The sequence below is a fragment of the Mesitornis unicolor genome, unplaced genomic scaffold (assembly GCF_000695765.1).
Source record: "Mesitornis unicolor isolate BGI_N332 unplaced genomic scaffold, ASM69576v1 scaffold3830, whole genome shotgun sequence".
Classification (NCBI taxonomy): domain Eukaryota; kingdom Metazoa; phylum Chordata; class Aves; order Mesitornithiformes; family Mesitornithidae; genus Mesitornis; species Mesitornis unicolor.
This window is the reverse complement of record NW_010160190.1, coordinates 2207-20323: the sequence shown is the minus strand read 5'-3', so window position 1 is coordinate 20323 and position 18117 is coordinate 2207. Positions and strand designations below refer to the sequence as shown.

The 18117-nt window shown below is 41.2% G+C and overlaps 1 protein-coding gene across 1 annotated transcript; it reads left to right on the top strand.

Moving 5' to 3' along the window:
* Positions 1-10616: 10616 nt before the first annotated feature.
* Positions 10617-15045, top strand: LOC104544357 (interleukin-17A-like; the record flags this gene model as incomplete). The annotated part of the gene is made up of 4 exons (XM_010189209.1): positions 10617-10716; positions 11627-11677; positions 13788-14027; positions 14785-15045. Coding segments are annotated over 4 exons (629 nt in total), but the record flags the coding sequence as incomplete, so codon positions are not given.
* Between the last annotated feature and the right edge of the window lie 3072 nt (positions 15046-18117).

Sequence of the window (18117 nt, the reverse complement as noted above, 5' to 3'; positions counted from 1 at the left end):
TCCAGTCTTGTTTGACAAAGAGAATTGTGCTGAAGCCCCATTTAAACAGATGACTGAAAAAAGTGCTTGCAGGCTTCCCAAGCAACCAAAAACTGATAGTAACACCCGATGGCTTCTGTCATACACAGTCCATCCAAAACAGTGTTTCCAAGCATCTCACACCCCTCCAATGAAACACACAGTATCAGTAATGTACAGTATTGCCAGCCAATCCTGCCCTTCCCCTCAAATACTGCACTTCTTATCCTTCTTTCGTGTGTGTGTACCTTTTTGTTTTCCAGTTTACCCTTTCAGAACTGCTAAGGTTTTCTTTGTTTGTTTGTCTCCTCTTTAATAACTTAATTGGTTGCACTATGAACATAATGGGATTCTCCCAGCACCTCAGAGATTACGGATTTTGAATGTAAAAAAAAATTTAAGAAGTAGTTTTGGGCATTTTGAAATTTAAACAAAAAGAAAAAAAAAAGGATCATTACTTTTATATTTTTTCCCAAAGGAGAAAACCCAACCATATTAAAAACAAAATAAAAAAAATCACAAACAAAAAACACTACAAGGAAAGGAAAGGAAAGGAAAGGAAAGGAAAGGAAAGGAAAGGAAAGGAAAGGAAAGGAAAGGAAAGGAAAGGAAAGGAAAGGAAAGGAAAGGAAAGGAAAGGAAAGGAAAGGAAAGGAAAGGAAAGGAAAGGAAAGGAAAGGAAAGGAAAGGAAAGGAAAGGAAAGGAAAGGAAAGGAAAGGAAAGGAAAGGAAAGGAAAGGAAAGGAAAGGAAAGGAAAGGAAAGGAAAGGAAAGGAAAGGAAAGGAAAGGAAAGGAAAGGAAAAACACTACAAGGAAAGGAAAGGAAAGGAAAGGAAAGGAAAGGAAAGGAAAGGAAAGGAAAGGAAAGGAAAGGAAAGGAAAGGAAAGGAAAGGAAAGGAAAGGAAAGGAAAGGAGGAAGGAAGGAAGGAAGGAAGGAAGGAAGGAAGGAAAGAAGGAAGGAAGGAAGGAAGAAAGAAAGAAAGAAAGAAAGAAAGAAAGAAAGAAAGAAAGAAAGAAAGAAAGAAAGAAAGAAAGAAAGAAAGAAAGAAAAGAACGAAAATACATAGGACAACCAGCACATAAGTGGAAATAGTCCCACAGCTCTGAAAGAGGAAACAAGATTTTAGGCAACTGTCCTGTCAAGTACCTCAAAAAAACCTCCTGTCAAAAATATGAGTGGGGAACAAGAACGTATGCTTCTTTGCTCCGTAACATGAGGAAAAATTAAATATGAAAAAGAGTACAGAAATTAATATTTAGCTTCTTGATGTCATGTTCCCTTTTGGTAAGCATCCTTTGCATTGGAGTAACTGTGTAAAGGATACCCTTCTCATACTTGTGTTCCTCCTGCATTTCAGCAGTTAATATATCCAGAGCTTCCACCAAGAGTTTTCTTTCCACTGCCATAAATCAAAATGAATAAAAAAATAACAACAATGATTAGAAGACAAAGTCTTTTGGAATACTCAAAGCTCCTCATTTTCTTTTCTGATGATCGAGAACAAAGCATCTTGCTTCACTAATGATCAAAAATTGTTTCTTTCCATGTTAAATTCTCTTATAAAAAGAAAGAGAAATATTTCGGTTTGGTCTGCTTTCCAGTGAATTTGAGAGTCATTTTGGTCTCCCAGTAAATGTTCCAAAAAGCAAGAAATAACACTGAACATTGAACTGAATGTGGTTTGGCTTTCTCCGCCATGCAGAAAGCACGGCAGGACAATATCTTGTTGCATTCTCTGCTCAGCTCTGTAAGACAAAGCAAGTAGACAGCATTATCTTCACACATAAGTCATAGGCAAGATTTGACTGTCACCACCTCTCATTTTGCTTCGTCGCTGCTAATGTGATTTTTTCCACTGACTTAAGAGAAAAGATTTATTCTCCCATTGCATTTTTTTAACCAAACAACTATAAGATAACGAGGAGCAACGATGAGTAAATTCAGAAAAGAAATAATTCTTAGAAATTATCGAGTTCCTTTGTCTTCAGAAAGTACAACAGTGACCCAATTTTTGTTTACTGCAGACACTTTAAATTCTAAACCACTTTAGAAACTGCTTTCAGCAATTCTGCATTAAACAAATACTCTGTTCACACTAAATGACAACATGGTGTAAATCCACATTGAAAATATTCTGCAAATTATTTATAGATGTAAAATAAAATGCAATTTTACTGGGCATTTATTGTCACAACTGGCACTTTTCAGGAGTGTTGCATTCATTCCAACAGGCCCTTTTTCAGAGGAAATATATATATAATATATGTATTTGTGTCTATATATTCACACTGAAGAATTCAAAATGGAAGATTTCTGTAAGCTTGATGTAATCCACTTCCTTATCTCAGTCTTTCAAACCCAGACATTTATCACCCTAAAGCTTATTGCAGTCTTCCAGTTCCTGAAGGGGTCCTACAGGAAAGCTGGGGAGGGACTTCTTACAAGAGCATGCAGTGACAGAATGAGGAGGAATGGTTTTAAACTGGAAGAGAGGAGATTTCTGTTAGATACAAGGAAGAAATTCCTCACTGTAAGGATGATGGGACACTGGCCCAGGTTGCCCAGAGAAGCTGTGGGTGCCCCCTCCCTGGCAGTGCCCAAGGCCAGGTTGGCCAGGGCTTGGAGCAGCCTGGGCTGGTGGAGGTGTCCCTGCCCGTGGGGGGTTGGACTGGGGGGGCTTTGAGGTCCCTTCCAACCCAAACCACGCTGTGGTTCCATGATTCTATGATCATTATCAAGCAAGACCACTGTCAGTGCTTGCTTTCCAAGAGGGGAAACATCATCATTCTCCCCCTTCTCCTCATAATTCTCTCATAAGAAGGACCAAGACCCACCTCTTGACCAACTACTGTTTGTCTGCTCTTTCCTCACCCATGTCCAGATTCTGCCAAGGCATGAGATCATTTAATCCAGTTTAAAAAGTGCTTTTCTCTCCCTTGATAGCAAACAAACATCACTTGCACCTGTGCAGAAAATCTCTGTCAATATCTCTTTCACTAGCAAGAAAGGAAGAGAATAAGACAGACGAGCAATCACCCCACCATCTGATTAACATTTTACTTTGCCGAATGCAACTTTATATGGTAAAAGCCTGCTTGAATCCTTTGCAAACAAACTTCAGGTTGGGATGATGAGACATTTGGTTACTTTGCCTGCTTGTTTCTTTCCGCTTGTCTCGTATAAGCTGCTTATCAGTAATCAGCTCTTGTGCACCACAAAAGCCTTGTGAGATCTGGCATCTGCTACGCTGCTCCTCTGAGAGCTAAATCCCATCTCCTGAGCCAGCCTAGAGAAACCCCTGAGCATCAGGGGAGGTAAAGGCAGTGGGGATGCACAGAAAGAGGAGGCTTTGCAATGTGGTGGGAAGCAGCAAAGGGATCTTTCTCCTAGGATAGAAGTGTATGCACATGACATTTTAATATCTCAGTCTTCCCAATAACAAAGCTAAGAGGAGAGATGAAAAAAGGGGGAGTAAATTCAGTTACTCTTTCAGAAGAGCTTCTAGCAAATCCTAGGAACACAGTCTAGCTGAGGACTTAGGGCCAGTTCAATGGTTGGACTCGATGATCTTAAAGGTCTTTTCCAATCGAAACCATTCTATGATTTCAGGGAAAATATTTTCCTTATAGTTGGGCATGAAACTCCTCTATATTTATACAACCTTCTTCCTGCTCAGTACAGTGTGGTTTGTACAAATAATGTGAAGAGCAATCAGAAAATTCACCTTTAATCACGCATAGCTTTTATCTTCTCTCCTCCTACCCTATTCGTCTTGTTCCCTCTAATGTAATGGCTTTTTCTGTTCCTGAGTGTGTGCGTCTTATTTCAAGGTTTAGTATACTGAAAGAGATTTTAATTTCAAGCACTGGTATTTTTAAAAGGGTGCAGATCTTCTGAAGTGAGGGTTGGACTCAAAGATAATAATTTCTGGATTGTTGCCATGATAACCACGTGCCTACAATTATGTGAATAACCACTTTAGTCCAGAGATAATAAGTTCATATTTTTTTCTATTTCTGGGGTAGTTACAGATTGATAAAACTGATCTTTTATAGAATCACAGAATCATCAAGGTTGGAAGAGATCTCTAAGATCATCAAGTCCAACCACCAACTTAACACCACCGTGCCTAATAAACCATGTCCTGAAGTGCCACGTCTACATGTTTTTTGAACACCATTTTAATTCTGTACCAAGGAACTGCAACCAAATAAATACACAACTGGCCTGTACAATCAAATCTGCTATCACGGCTTACAAATGGAAAATAAAAATAATACAGAGATTCATCCTATGATATTTATGAAACTGAAAAGTGTGTTTAAATTCTGGTTTTATATTAGTCATTTAAGCTTTTCATATATTGCTTCTTTAGTTCAATTTGTGGCCCTTACTATCTATTTCTCTCCATAGATTAAATCTGAAATTCTCACTTGGTTGGTTGCAGAAGTATTTTATAAAATCAGGCATTCAATTTCTCTTAAGTTCTTGAGTACTTTTAAGAGGAGAATTCAATCAATTTTAAAAATGACAGCAATTCAAACCTGACAACAGTGCAAGTAATTGCCTTGAAAATCAGTTTAAAACCAGAATTATTCTATTGCGTTTGAGATGGAGAATAGACTCCTGTATGAACATCTAGGGTCTGGGAACAAAGATCTGGGAAAAAGTAGTTGGATATGCTAGAGGGAAGATGCATAGAAATGCCTTTTTATGTTGGGTATTGGTATTCCTGGTCCGGAATCACAAGGGAGCAGCCACTGCACCGCGAGTTCATGGTGTCCCATGAGAGGTCGTCATGCACCAACCTGCCCAAACATTTCTAACACCACCTCAATCCATCACGACTTCCCAAAACTTCTACAGTGGAGAACACAGACGTTTCTTCATTCCCAGAGGAGCAACAGGGAAGCAAAGACCAAAATATGGTTGTTGCAATTCCTGCATGGTCTGTGTGACACTTTTGTCTCTGTGCTGCTTCTTAACCTCTTCCACCAAATTGGACTGGCCCAATAATGACAAGGAGGGTTTATAAACAACATTTGTGAGAACTGTGGCCATAGAGTTCTTTGGCTGGGAGGCTTATGAGCTGCAGCTACAAATAAAATTCTACTCTGCCAGAGCTACTTGAATTATCCTTTGCAAATAAACTTTTTAATTATACAAGTAAGTTATCTGATCAAGTCTTCTGCAAGCAAATAATTTAGATCCTAATGTGCTCTTTGTAACTATCTGCCATGGATAGGGTTTGGTTGAACTATTGTCAGCTAAGGTTTTGTCCATATCTTCCATGTCAATATGGTATAGATACTGTTGGCTTAATGTCCACTGCTCCCTTACTGGATATGTGAGAGTCTGGCCACAGAAATATTAAGAGAACCACAGTGTGTCAAAGACCTGATGCTTTCAAGTAATGTGTGCTACTGTCACTATGGGATCCTGCCATGTGTTCATGTCCTGCAGTGGATGGGAGCATGAGACACAGATTTGGAGCTGCGAGTGGTGTCTTTTAAGGGACTGAACTGTACAAATAAAGTTGATCATATAATCTCATGTTCATAAAGTCAGAGTAAACTGCAGTACTTTTGTCTTCACAAAAACATCCTCACTCTCACCCAGGATGCAGTGACTTGATATTCGGTTATATCATGGGAAACAAAGGCTCTTTATTCCCACAGACCTGCGCTTCTTACTTCTGACCCTCATGATTTGCTGAGCTTTGGCACTGGCTCTTCTCACAGAATCACCAAATATTTTGTGTTGGAAAGTACCTTTAATGGTCATCTAGTCCAGCCCATCTGCAATGAGCAGGGACATCTTCAACCAGATCAGGTTCCTCAGAGCCCCGTCCAACCTGGCCTTGAACGTTTCCAGGAATAGGGCATCTCCCAACTCTCTGGGCAACCTGTGCAGTGTCTCACCACCTTCATCATAAAAAATGTCTTCCTTATATCTAGTCTGAATCTACCCTCTTTTAGTATAGAATCATCCCTGTATCCATTTTGGGACTAATTTGTTGTCTGCCATTCTTTGCTTGCTCTTTGTAGCAGAAAATTAAGAGAAGAAGTCCTGCAAACCAGCAATGGAGAATGGATTATAGCCTCTGGCATCGATGGAGAAGCTATTATAAAAAGAATAAATGATCATGCAGGATTGCGCACGGGTTGAAACACAGACAAGACAACAATTCCTTTTTTCTATCCCTCGTTGGGTTCAGCACAGTCAATTCACTCACAATAAAGAGCTGCTGAAAGCAGCAGTGATGTCCATTTCAACAGAGAGATTACTCAAGAGCTCTATGTGGCACACATCTATTGGTTTTGCCCCTGTAGCCACTTCATCAGCACAGAAAGGACTAGGTCTGGTTAAGAGGCATCATTCAGGTCAAAATAGGGCAGCGGGCTTCTATCGCCCACCCATTGCCCCCACTCCACCACTGCAAGACCACGTGTCTCAGAGGAGGAGACCTTCCACAGTGGTTATTCTCTGAAATATCTGCCTGGGATAATTCTGAAAACTGCATCGCACTGAGGTCAGTATTTGCATATGTTTGGAAAAATGATTAATTTCCTTTTCTTATTTAAAAAAAAAGTCAACTCAAACCCCATCGAAGTGAAAGGATCTGAAAATTAGGAGCCCTACTGCGCCCTTGCAACTCTCATTAAAACCACTCTGAGTCACTTATTCTCTAATACTTTTGAATTCTCACACTTTCTTACACACAAAATGTTGTGGGGAAGTGTCATTTCTCTGCAAAAAAATAAAGAAAATGGAGCTTGACTTCTTAAAATGAGATGATGAATGACCAAGTTTTTTAGATTTTACCCAGCAGCGGGCAAATGGGCACAGTGGAAATAACTTTATTACTGCAGCCTGCCTAATCAAAGCTGCCTGGCAGCCCTGAAATACAAGCCCTGGGATATAGGTACATTGAGTGCACCGGCAGCAAAAGTAGTTTTCTAAACCTAATTTGGTTCGAAAGAAGTGGGCGGTGGAGCAGAAGCTGGTGGCCGAGCAGCTGCTGGCTAAGGGATGGTGTTTCGGCACGTAGCACCGACCTCTTTATGCTCCATGTGAGTCTCTTTCCTACGATGTTGCCTGGTGCTGCTACCAAAACCGCGAGCTGGTTTCACGGGCACTGTGTGGTGCCCTGCACAGCAAGTGTTGCTTCCCCCTCTGCTGAGCCGTTTGAGGAGGCATATCCCAAACCTCGTGAGCACCATCGCAACCCAGGGCAACAGAGAGTGCCTTTGCAGATGAGAACTGAGATTGGAAGGCTGTTGCTCCTACGTAAAGAAGCTTCCTCATCTCCATCTGCTTCAGTCTCTGTCTTGATACAGTTGAAGTTTTCAGGGTCAGATTCTCATTTGTGCGCTTCTTTCTCCAAGCTTTCCTAAAGAAGTCAACCTTGTCACACTGGGGACGAAGCCACAGGGTTACATTTCATCCCTGTGAGATTATTCGAGAGCATGAAGTGAGGAATGGTTTAGTTTGGAGAAGAAGAGACCGAAGGGAGACCTTATTACCCTTTACAACTCCCTGAAATGAAGGGGTAGTGAGGTTGGGGTTGGTCTCTTCTCACTTATAAGTAGTGATAGTATGAGAGGAAATGGCCTCAAGTTGCGCCAGGGAAGGTTTAGATTGGATATTAGGAACAATTTATTTACTGGTCAAGCACTGGAAGGGGCTGCCCAGGACAGTGGTGGAGTCCCCATCCCTGGAGGTGTTCAAGAAGTGCCTGGATGTGGCACTTCAGGACATGGTTTAGTGGGCATGGTGGTGCTGGGTTGATGGTTGGACTTGATGATTCTGTGATTCTGTGTATTTCACCATCCCATGTTCTGTTATCTCTTCTCTCTTGCATTAGTCAGGACAGTATACACAACCATACAGACAAGCTTGTGCACTGCTGCTTTTCTCATTTTGTTGTTCTATTAAAGTCAGAGATGATACACAAATGTAAAATCACAAGAACCACTCTACAAGGGATGGATGGGTCAAGTGGAGATCCTCCCAAGCACAGCAAGGAAGAGAAAACAACTGTGCAAAGGTCTTGAAAACAGGACTCAAGAGGGAAGAGGAACAGGAACAACTTGTCCATATACCCACTGGGGATGGGAAATAAATGTGTCAACCTGCAGCAAGTGAAATTCCAGGTGGACATTTGGAAAGTGCCACAGGCAGGAGGTGCTGACCATGGGGCAGCAGCAGGGACCCCAGCTTCTTCTCTCTTCCTGCCATTCGCTGCGGCCAAGGTGTGGATGAGTCACAGGATGCAAGCAGATAGCACAGCAAACAGAGAATTTCAAAATGAGTTAATTGTTTGTATAAACCGTTCTACCAGCTTGAATACAAGCCAAATTTATACAGAAAGGATTTCTTCTTGTACGGTTTATAACTGGCTGTGAAATGCATTGCCACAGGGTGTCTTTGAAGCCATGAAAATAAAGCACTGACAGAGAGAGTTTTAATTGATAACAAAGCTATTTGGTCATTAACATCTCTGATAACCACAAAAACAAACATACAAGGAGGTACATTAAATCACTGGTGCTCCAGGGAGATCTTTATCACCTCTGGTGCTCTGGTTTCAGCCTCAATCCCCTCTCATCAGCCAGTCATTGCATTTATCAAACTTTCTTTTACATGCAGACAAGTACTTTGTGTTGGCCAGGGGATATTGTCCCTTCCATTAGGTGTTAGATGCTAACTTGGCCCAGCTTTACAACGAACCCTTGGGAACTACCTTGTCACAAGTAGTGATATTGCTGCTGATCAGGATCTGGCCATAATATGAGTAATCATATCCTGCACCCACCTCATGGTGGCATAAAGCCCTTCTTACCCACACTACATTACAGTTATGTGTTAATCATCTATTAATTACAACAAAGCATAAAATTCCTGCCTCTCATTAAGTCTGACTCAGATATCTGGAAGCCCTTTTTTCCCACTGACCCTCCAAACAGCAGTCAGAAAGATTATTGATTAATTAATTGCTTCCTTTTTGGTGACTCCCCAGTCACTGAGTATCTATTAGATATTAGTCATGCAACAGACGTGTCAACCACTGACAGCAACCGCAGCTGATGAATAACTACGATATCAATTTAGCTTTGTTTGGAAAATTTAGGCATGCAGTGGGAGATTATAATTTCTCCTGCAGCTGTTGGGCAGGAAAAGTAGAGTTGTTTAATACAGGAAAATAGCTACTTTACCTTTTTGTGCCACATCTCCTGTACAACAATCAAGGGGTGGGAGATCAGTGTAGTGATTTAACAAGAGGACCTCTGATGTCTCTGATCTACCCATCCCCTCAGAGCAGGTTTAAAATAAATTAAACTGAAATTAAACGTCAACATTTAATCAGGGTGCTCAAAGCCTTGCACTGTCAAGTTCTGATTTTCTCTCAGATAACCACTGCCCTCAGGTGTAATCATTGGTCTCCTAGAAATCACCTCCTGAATGCACAGCAGGTCATGCCATGCTTGTATGTAAGAAGAAGAGTGTTGCCTTATATAGCTTATAGGGATTTATAAGAATATCTCCTCAAGAGGAAGAAATGCATTCTCTCCAGTAAAAAAAAAAATAAATAAAATAAATGTCTTTCTATGTGTTAATAGAAAAGTTCCTTATTTTTCAAAAGTAGCCTAAACTTAACTGATAGTGATTGAAAAATAAAACGTTTTAAGCATTTGGAGATATCTGCCATTTCTCTTTTAGTTTACAGCAAGCTCAGTCAGGACACCAGAGCTCTGGCACTGACTCACACTGTGATTTTGAGGGGAGAAAGTGTCATCAAGGCAAATATATTCAGATTTGGGTGCCTGAAGGATCTCAGCTCGGTAAAGTACTTAAGTAGCAACTTAATCTCAAGAGAGCTTTCATTAGAGCCAAGAGGAGGGCTAGGTTTTATTTTAAAAGGCTTTAAATAATCTTTAATCTCTTTGTTTCAGTAAGCTTTTGTTAGTGTCCCGGTTTTCAGATCTCTAGAATAAAACAAATGCTATGGGGTGAAATCTAATCTCATGGGAAATATCATGTTCAACTTTTGGTTTCACTTCAGACCAGGAAAAATGGGAAAATAATTCTTTAGGACGTGGAGAAACCTTGGAACCAGAAGTGTGAGATTTTTATTTGCATAATTCAGCCCTGGTGGAAGCATTTCAAGAGCTACATTTTCTCCTAAAAACCTCTTATCTTGCCTATGGCAAGTGCAAACGAATGCGTTTATGGCTTAAAATAAGCCATGGAAAGGTTTTGGGTGTTTTTTGCCATTGCGATGTTGAGTTACATTAGCTGCGTTTGAATGCTTAACTCTTCACCTTTCCAGTTCTGAGGTAACCCAAACCACTGACACATTTAGAGTAGACGAGCCTGGATTTAGGGGCAGGCTGGTTGAATCTGACCTTCCGCTACCTTGCAAACTTCTGAAATCATTCTTGCTTCTAAAATTGTAAATTTAACCGACCCACTTTGAATGGATATTTCAGTAAATGGCATTAGAGAAAACCCCTTCTGAGGGAACCACTTCCTTTAACCTGTACACCTCTAACTCTAAGAGGGAAACTGAATTGTGCATTTAACTTTTCAAGCATCAGCATCTTTTAAACAAGCTGATATAGGTCATGGCTATCCCAGAAACCGCAAAACTAAATTCTACCCTTATTTATATCCTCCTTTGGATGCTACAAGGTGAGTAAAATTTGGACTTACGCATAAATATTAAGCAACTGTAAAAAGCATGCCTTATTTGCATAATTTCATCTGAAAACACATGAAATTAGACATAAGAAAAGGCGCTTCTTAGTTACTTGTTACTTGTTGATCAAGACTGTTACACTGAGTGTTACTTTATGGTGCACTTCCTAGCTACTTGTAACCACTTGTCACAGAAAAGTGACAACAGTAATTTCCTAAGAAAGAGAAGGATACATTCAACATCCATGTCCCCATTTCTAAATCATAACCCCTTCTTCAAGAATCTCTCATATTCAGCCAACGACAAACGGCAACACTTATGTGTCTGTCCATCACCCACCTACTCTCCGAACAGCTTCTCAGGAACCTCACTAGGAAGATGGCATAGCCAGTTTATTGTATTTCATAGTTCAGCATGATCAGCATCATTACCCAAGAAGCTGTGGTCTAAGAGATCTGAGCCTACCTCCCCCCCCTCTATGTGCCAGGTTTTGCAGCACTCTGGGTGAAGAGTCTTTCTTTGGGAAATACTGAGTTCTCCTAATTAGCCATGCCATGATGTATATGCTGGACACAAGAAGCAAGAAGATGCTGTAGGCTAGTGATTGAGATATTTTCCTGGGTGGAGACCTTAAGTTTCTACTTCCTAGTCCAGTATCTGCTTTATTAAAACTTTTCACATCCCTACTTTGCCGCTGAGTGGTGTAACTGCAGAGCTCCATGATCTCAACAAAGGATCATATAAACATTGAATGGTTTGGATTGGGTTGGAAGGGACCTTAAAGATCATCTAGTCCAAGGATATCAAATGATACCACAGAAGTACCCCATCCCAGAGCATTCCATACATCCCAGTGACCAAAATACTTACTAGAGGGCTGTTGGTTTAAATTCCTGAAAGTAGATGGAGCAATGAATACAGACATCCCTCTTTGCAGGCAAGGTCTCTTTCAAGGTCAAGCCCACAACATTTAATGAGCATTCAGGGCTCATCAGGACATTTACGTAATGAAAAAACAAAAACCAAGGCAGTTGCTATCAGCCAGAGCAACAGCGATGACCCAAAGTCGAAAGAGGGCATAGCTTTGAAATGCCCCAACCTGTCCCGGTCTGCAATGTCCTTACAATATCTTAGTGAAAATCTAGAAAAATAGCCCTGAATGGGGAAGAGGGATCCTGACTGTCACCATTTCAATTGGAGTCTGTCCACTTGAGCACATGGATTTAAATATTGCATGTTAAATACTAACGTGGCAAGGTACATCAGAGCTGCAGTATATTGGTCTTACAAGGATGGAGAAACAGCAGTGTGGGCTTAGGATCTACATAGGATCATTGACTGCTGTCACCCAGGACACAGGGCTGGAACACAGGGAGTTGTAATGTCTTGGGGCTACACAATGCAGGTATTTTAGCTGCCTGTAATTTCAGATGCATCATGCTATCACCTGTAAACTATGAACAAGGTGCCTGCAGCTCCTTCCAGTTGTCCTGCTTACAAGAGGAGCCATTTTGCATCCGTCAGCCTCCACAAGGTTTCTCTTTAATCCCTCTGTCCTTTCCCAAGCATAGACACTAAAGGTTTAACTACATCCATCACACTTCCCAGACTTCTTTCCTTAGGATCCTAGCACAAGAGACCATAGCGAAATGAAAAGGTGGCAAGCTCAAAATCAGTGTTCATGTTTTGGTTTTGTTGGTTTTTGTTTTTTTGTTTTTGTTTCTTTTTTCCCAGATGGAGAATGACTGTATTTGGGAATTCTCTATCACAAAGCATTCTGGCCAAAACTGACGTATCACACCTGAGATGTAGATATGAATAAAAATATCCAGACTAGGAAACTGGGAAAAGAAAAAAAAGAAAGGAGCTTGAGAAGGAACCTGGACCCCTAGGAACCAAGGCAAGTGACAGCACATGGCAAGTATGGAGAACAATTGGATGGGGGTCAGCTGTCGAACATCTGCCCAATTCAGGGTGAAAAGACATCTGACTGACCTAGGAGCAAACAGATCCAATCTGGCAGTGCCAGTGACATTAGTGGTTTTGATACCTACAGCATCCTGAGTCAAGACCATGAATACCTTAACTTTTGTCTGACTACATGACAACTCTAGTCCCGACTTAAAATTGCACACTTAGCACTCCCTTACTGCAGTGCGTGCCAATTTTTTAGTGGATTTCCAATATCATCATCGACTTTTGTTACTTCTTGAGTGAAATGGCTAAAGTAATGACATCATCTACAGACCTAAGAAAGTGTGAGTGCATAACCTCTCTTCCACCTGCGTTAATGGAATATATATACACACACACACTTCTTGATTTAAGGTATGGTCAGAAACCACAGTTAAGGTTGGGGGGAAAAAACCCAAACCACCTACTCCACATTAACTAGGACAGCACAGAAGCCCTTATAAAAAGTCCACCAGCAAATGTGCCCAGACACCTTCAGATCGACAGAGACAAGCGCAAGGATCAGCCACAGTAAGCGAAGGAAGGAAGATGTCTTCGATCTTTTGTGCTTCTCTGGTAAGAACTTGCTTTGTGGGTTTTTTTTCCCCCAATTTGATGAATTCTAATAGATGATGGTCAGGAATAGGGATCTGCACTCATCTTTAAAATTGTTTAATTGAAATTTATAATCGAAAGTAACTATAACAGGAGACTGGTGAATAGAACCAGCATGGGGCAGCAATGAGACTGTATGAGTATATTCATGAACGGGGCTTGAAAGCTCAACCTTATAGTGTCTTTTTGTTGTTATATCCTTTCTGCTATCTCCTGTCTTATAGTATTTTGTATAACTGATTTTTTTTATCACCAAATTATGACTGAATGTATACCATATCTGTCAGCACTGTAAGAATTAGTCAATGAAAGCAAGCATGGAAAGTGATGTAAGGTACATTATATGTAATTACTCCAACTTGTAGTATATACTTTCACTACCAGCAAGATTGACTGTGGATGAATTTTCCAGCCCCACAGAAGAGTTGTTAGGTGTGCTGTGTTACAGCACCTTACCTGCATTGTGTCCTAAATGCACTGATTTTCTTCAGCTCAGGTCACTGCTCTTACTCCTGCTGGCCTTGCTGTCAGCGAGCAGTTCTGCCTATGGGAAGGTTCTACAGCCTGGTCTCAAGCCAGAGAACCTCTTCAAGCAAGTGTATGCTGGATGCCTGACCCCAAAAGACTCAAAATTCCCTCAAACTGTGAGAGTCAACATCAGCATTGGCAACACGAACCAGGACACCAGAGTGACTCTTGATGTCAGCAGGCGTTCTCTGGCTCCATGGGATTACAGGTATGGTCTCTTTCCTTTTTATGACATAGACATACACTGGCTGCAATGACCAAGAATAATTCTGAAGCTATGCCCACATTTTTATTTTCAGTGTCTCACTGTTGAGAAATTTTGGAAATATGAGGGTATACACAGTCCCTGTAAACTTATTTGAAAAGTAACCAATACAGAAAGGAGCACAGAGCAAAAACACTGTCTGGGCGAACACACAGAAGGCAAAATGAAATATTTTGTAATTTAATTAATTTATTTGTATATTTGGGCAAGCTTTATCTTCAAAAGCATTCTTTACCTAACACATCATAAAAAATACCTCAGAGGGCTAACTTTGCACCAAATTCAGCAGTGGTTTAATAACATCAGCATCTGGCCCTAAGAACATTTCATGTTTTTGAGAGGGAGCTGAAGGTGTTCAGATCCATTAGTCAGTCTGACATGCTGGGAAGCTTAAATAATTTCTAATTGGTCTTTCGAAGTTAGTGTTATTTATTTGAAGCAAATTCTTTGGAAAGGCAGTTACATGTAATCCTGTCAAGCTCGCCTTACATTTAAAAACCTGCAGTATTTACTTACTCACACTTTACTTACACTTAAAAATCTAGAATAATGGAGGATCTACTGTCCCTTCATAGGAAATCTCCCAGGAGGTACAGGTTCCCGAGCTGGGAGCACATAGTGACCCAGCCTATCATGATTCTAGAGATGCAGCAGCATTTCCATTTCAAACACTTCTCTATCCTTTCATGTCAACTTATAGGATCGACGAGGACCACAACCGTTTCCCCCAGGTGATTGCTGATGCCAAGTGCCGCCACTCCAGGTGTGTGGGTTTGGATGGGCAGCTGGACCACAGCCTCAACTCCGTCCCCATCAAACAGGAGATCCTTGTCCTCCGGCGGGAGCAGAAGGGCTGCCACCAATCATACCGGTTGGAGAAGAAAATCATCACTGTGGGCTGCACATGTGTCACCCCCTTGATCCAACACCAAGCTTAAAGGGAGACAGTGGTGTAAGAGCAGGGAGCCACGGAGGAGAGCTTCCTTGCCTAACAGCAATGAAATGAAGGGTGCTGATTCAGTCTCTGCAAAACTGAATCAAGTAATAATGATTAGCCAGAATCTATCAGAATATGATAAAAATTAAGAAGTCTCAGTTTAAAAGAAAAATAATTATTTTTCCCCAAAATCTTGAACTCTATGAATTCAGAATCTGGACACCTGTATGTGTCAGGATGTAAAAGTAATGGGAACTCTCTACACATTGTTAGTTTACACTCTAAAATATTAATTTATGTAATTCTATTTATGCTGGTGGGAAAGTTAGTAATAATGTATCTGTTTATTTATCTTTGTGTAATAAAAAAATAACAAATAACTCTCTGGTATTCTCCTTTCTTTCTAAAGAAGCTTTTTAGATAAGGCAAGAAATCACTCAATTCAATTATGACCACAGAAGAGATTTGTATAATACTAAAACTTAAAAGTCTCTTGATAACATCTAGCTCTGCTGAGTAGAATGAAAGATTTGAAAGAAATTTGTAAAGATAGGTTCAACAGAACACTTTGAGTGCTTCTTTGCAGTGAAAGAAACTCCCTCCCCTAAAATGGCGAGTGTATTTCCACAGCTAAGTTTTAACTTTGGTCTGATGCAATCTAGAGTTTCTCTCCAACCCATTTCAACACATTTCAATGCATTTTCTGTGGAGCAGGGTCACCACCTGGGTACACAAGGAAAAGTGCATGAGTGAGTCAGGTGGATAAACGAAGAAATTAACCATGTATTACTAACCACAACCATAATCTTCTCCATGCTCGTGTTCTTCCAATGCGTCTGCTGCCAGCAATTAGTGCTTCAAATGTAGAGTACACCGACACAGCACTTCTACCATGGCTGCGATGGGACTTGCGTAGGTGGATGTCTAGCACTGCAGGTGGGTTTATTTAAAACACACTTGGGTTAAAAGTGCTCAGACAAATATGTTCCGTGTTTCAAAAGGCAGTCTGGTTTGTGAAGATGCGGATGTTTTGTTTGCTGCTGTCTCGGGGAGGTGTGACCCTTCTCAGGCATTGGCAAAATGCCATTGACAAACGCAACAGCAAATACAGAATTTCTAAAGATGCAGAGCTCAGGGGTGCAAGCCCCTAATGAAGGGCAAGTTCCTCTCAGGTGAAAACATCTTCTCCAGATCCAGCTGTGCTAACAGAGAGGTGATCATCCTAACTTTAGTTACTGGGGGTTATTCCCTTCAGCTGTTCCAGTGAGCCTAAACCTTCCTAAATCTACTCCAGGCAAAATCAGGTGGGTCAGCCTGTAATCTAGTTGACAGCACAGCCACAGGTTTCATACCATCCCTTGGCCTAGCAGATAGACACTGGCCCAGGCAAACATTAATTAACTTTAAATGATCATATTATCCACAATTACAACTATGAACTCTTGTCCACATCTTCAGTTACCTTCAAACACTGAAATAATGTTGCCCATATGTAGGTATCCAGCAGTATATGTGATCCTAACTTAGCTTGTTTCCTGCCTTGTCTCCAGCTATTCTTCCTTAAGGTCCATTGCAGGTCCTGAAGTTCACCCAAATGGCAGTCCCAAGAACATTAAACATGGGAACTGATTGCCAAAAAAACCCCATTGAGAAACACTCATCTTTTGATGTTTTCAAGGAGTTATATAAATAACAGCCCAGAAAGATTGAAATAGAGCTGCCTGTCTTGTCCGTTAGATATTCTCTCAATGTTCTACCACTTGTTACAAAAAGAGCTTTGGCAAATTGTCTGCAGCAACCCAAGTAACCTTTAACAGTTAGAATTACAGGAAGTCCCATCCTTTATTACCTGGTAGTGATACGCTGTTAGCTGGAGTTGGCACATGAGTAATGGAGAATAGTTAGCAACACTGAGAGAGATACTAAGTGGGAAAATGTCAGAACCAGGTCAGCGAGAGATCACAGAATCACAGAATCATTAAGGTTGGAAGAGACTTCTAAGATTATGAAGTCCAACCATCAGCATAACCCCACCATGCCCCCTAAACCATGTCCTGAAGTGTCACATGCACACGCTTCTTGAACACCTCCAGCGATGGTGACTCCACCACCTCTCTCGGCAGCCTGTTCCAGGGTTTAACCATTTTCAGTAAAGAAATTGTTCCTAATATCCAATCTAAAACTCTCCTGGTGCAACTTGAGGCCTTTTCTTCTCATCCTATCACTACTTACATGAAAGAGGAGACCAACACCCACCTCACTACAACCTCCTTTCAGGGAGTTGTAGAGGGTGATTAGATCTCCCCTCAGCCTCCTCTTCTCCAGGCTGAACAAAATCAGTTCAACTGGTCCCCATAATTCTTGTGCTACAGACCCCTCCCCAGCTTCATTTCTCTTCTCTGGCCATGCTCCAGCCTTTCAATGTCCTTCTTGTAGCGAGGGGCCAAAACTGAACACAGTATTTGAGGCACAGCCTCACCAGTGCCCAGTACAAGGGCACAATGACTTCCCTACTCCTGCTGACCACACTATTTCTAATACAGACCAGGATGCTTTTGGTCTTCTTGTCCACCTGAGCACACTGCTGACTCATGTTCAGTCAGCTGTTCCCAAGCCTGTAGCACCGCATGGTGTTATCATGACCAAAATGCAGTACAAGGCCCTTGGCCTTGTTAAACTTCATACAATTGACCAATGCCCATTGAGAAGTTACACAGAAAGAAGGAATGGGTTTATCTAAGGAGCTGAAGACTTGAAGGTGCTACTACTACCCAGTTCAGGGTGTCTGGAGAATAAATAGCAAAGATGGAAAATGTTTTTGTGAGTCACCAAGACAGAAACTATGGTTTGTTTCTGGTGCTGAGCCTGGCTGGTATCTTCAGAGCTCCTGAAGGCCAGTACTGCCCACAGACCCATCCCCATCAACAGCTCTGAGTCTACCAAACAGTATCAGACAATCACAGATGTTTAAAGCAGGTTTTTTTCTCACCACGTAGTAATGGTACTGTAGAAGTTGCACACCTGGCCCACTCACCTAGAGTCTCCTTAAGCATGAGTTTAAAAATAGTATCAGAGACCAAAGAAGAGGAAGAAGAG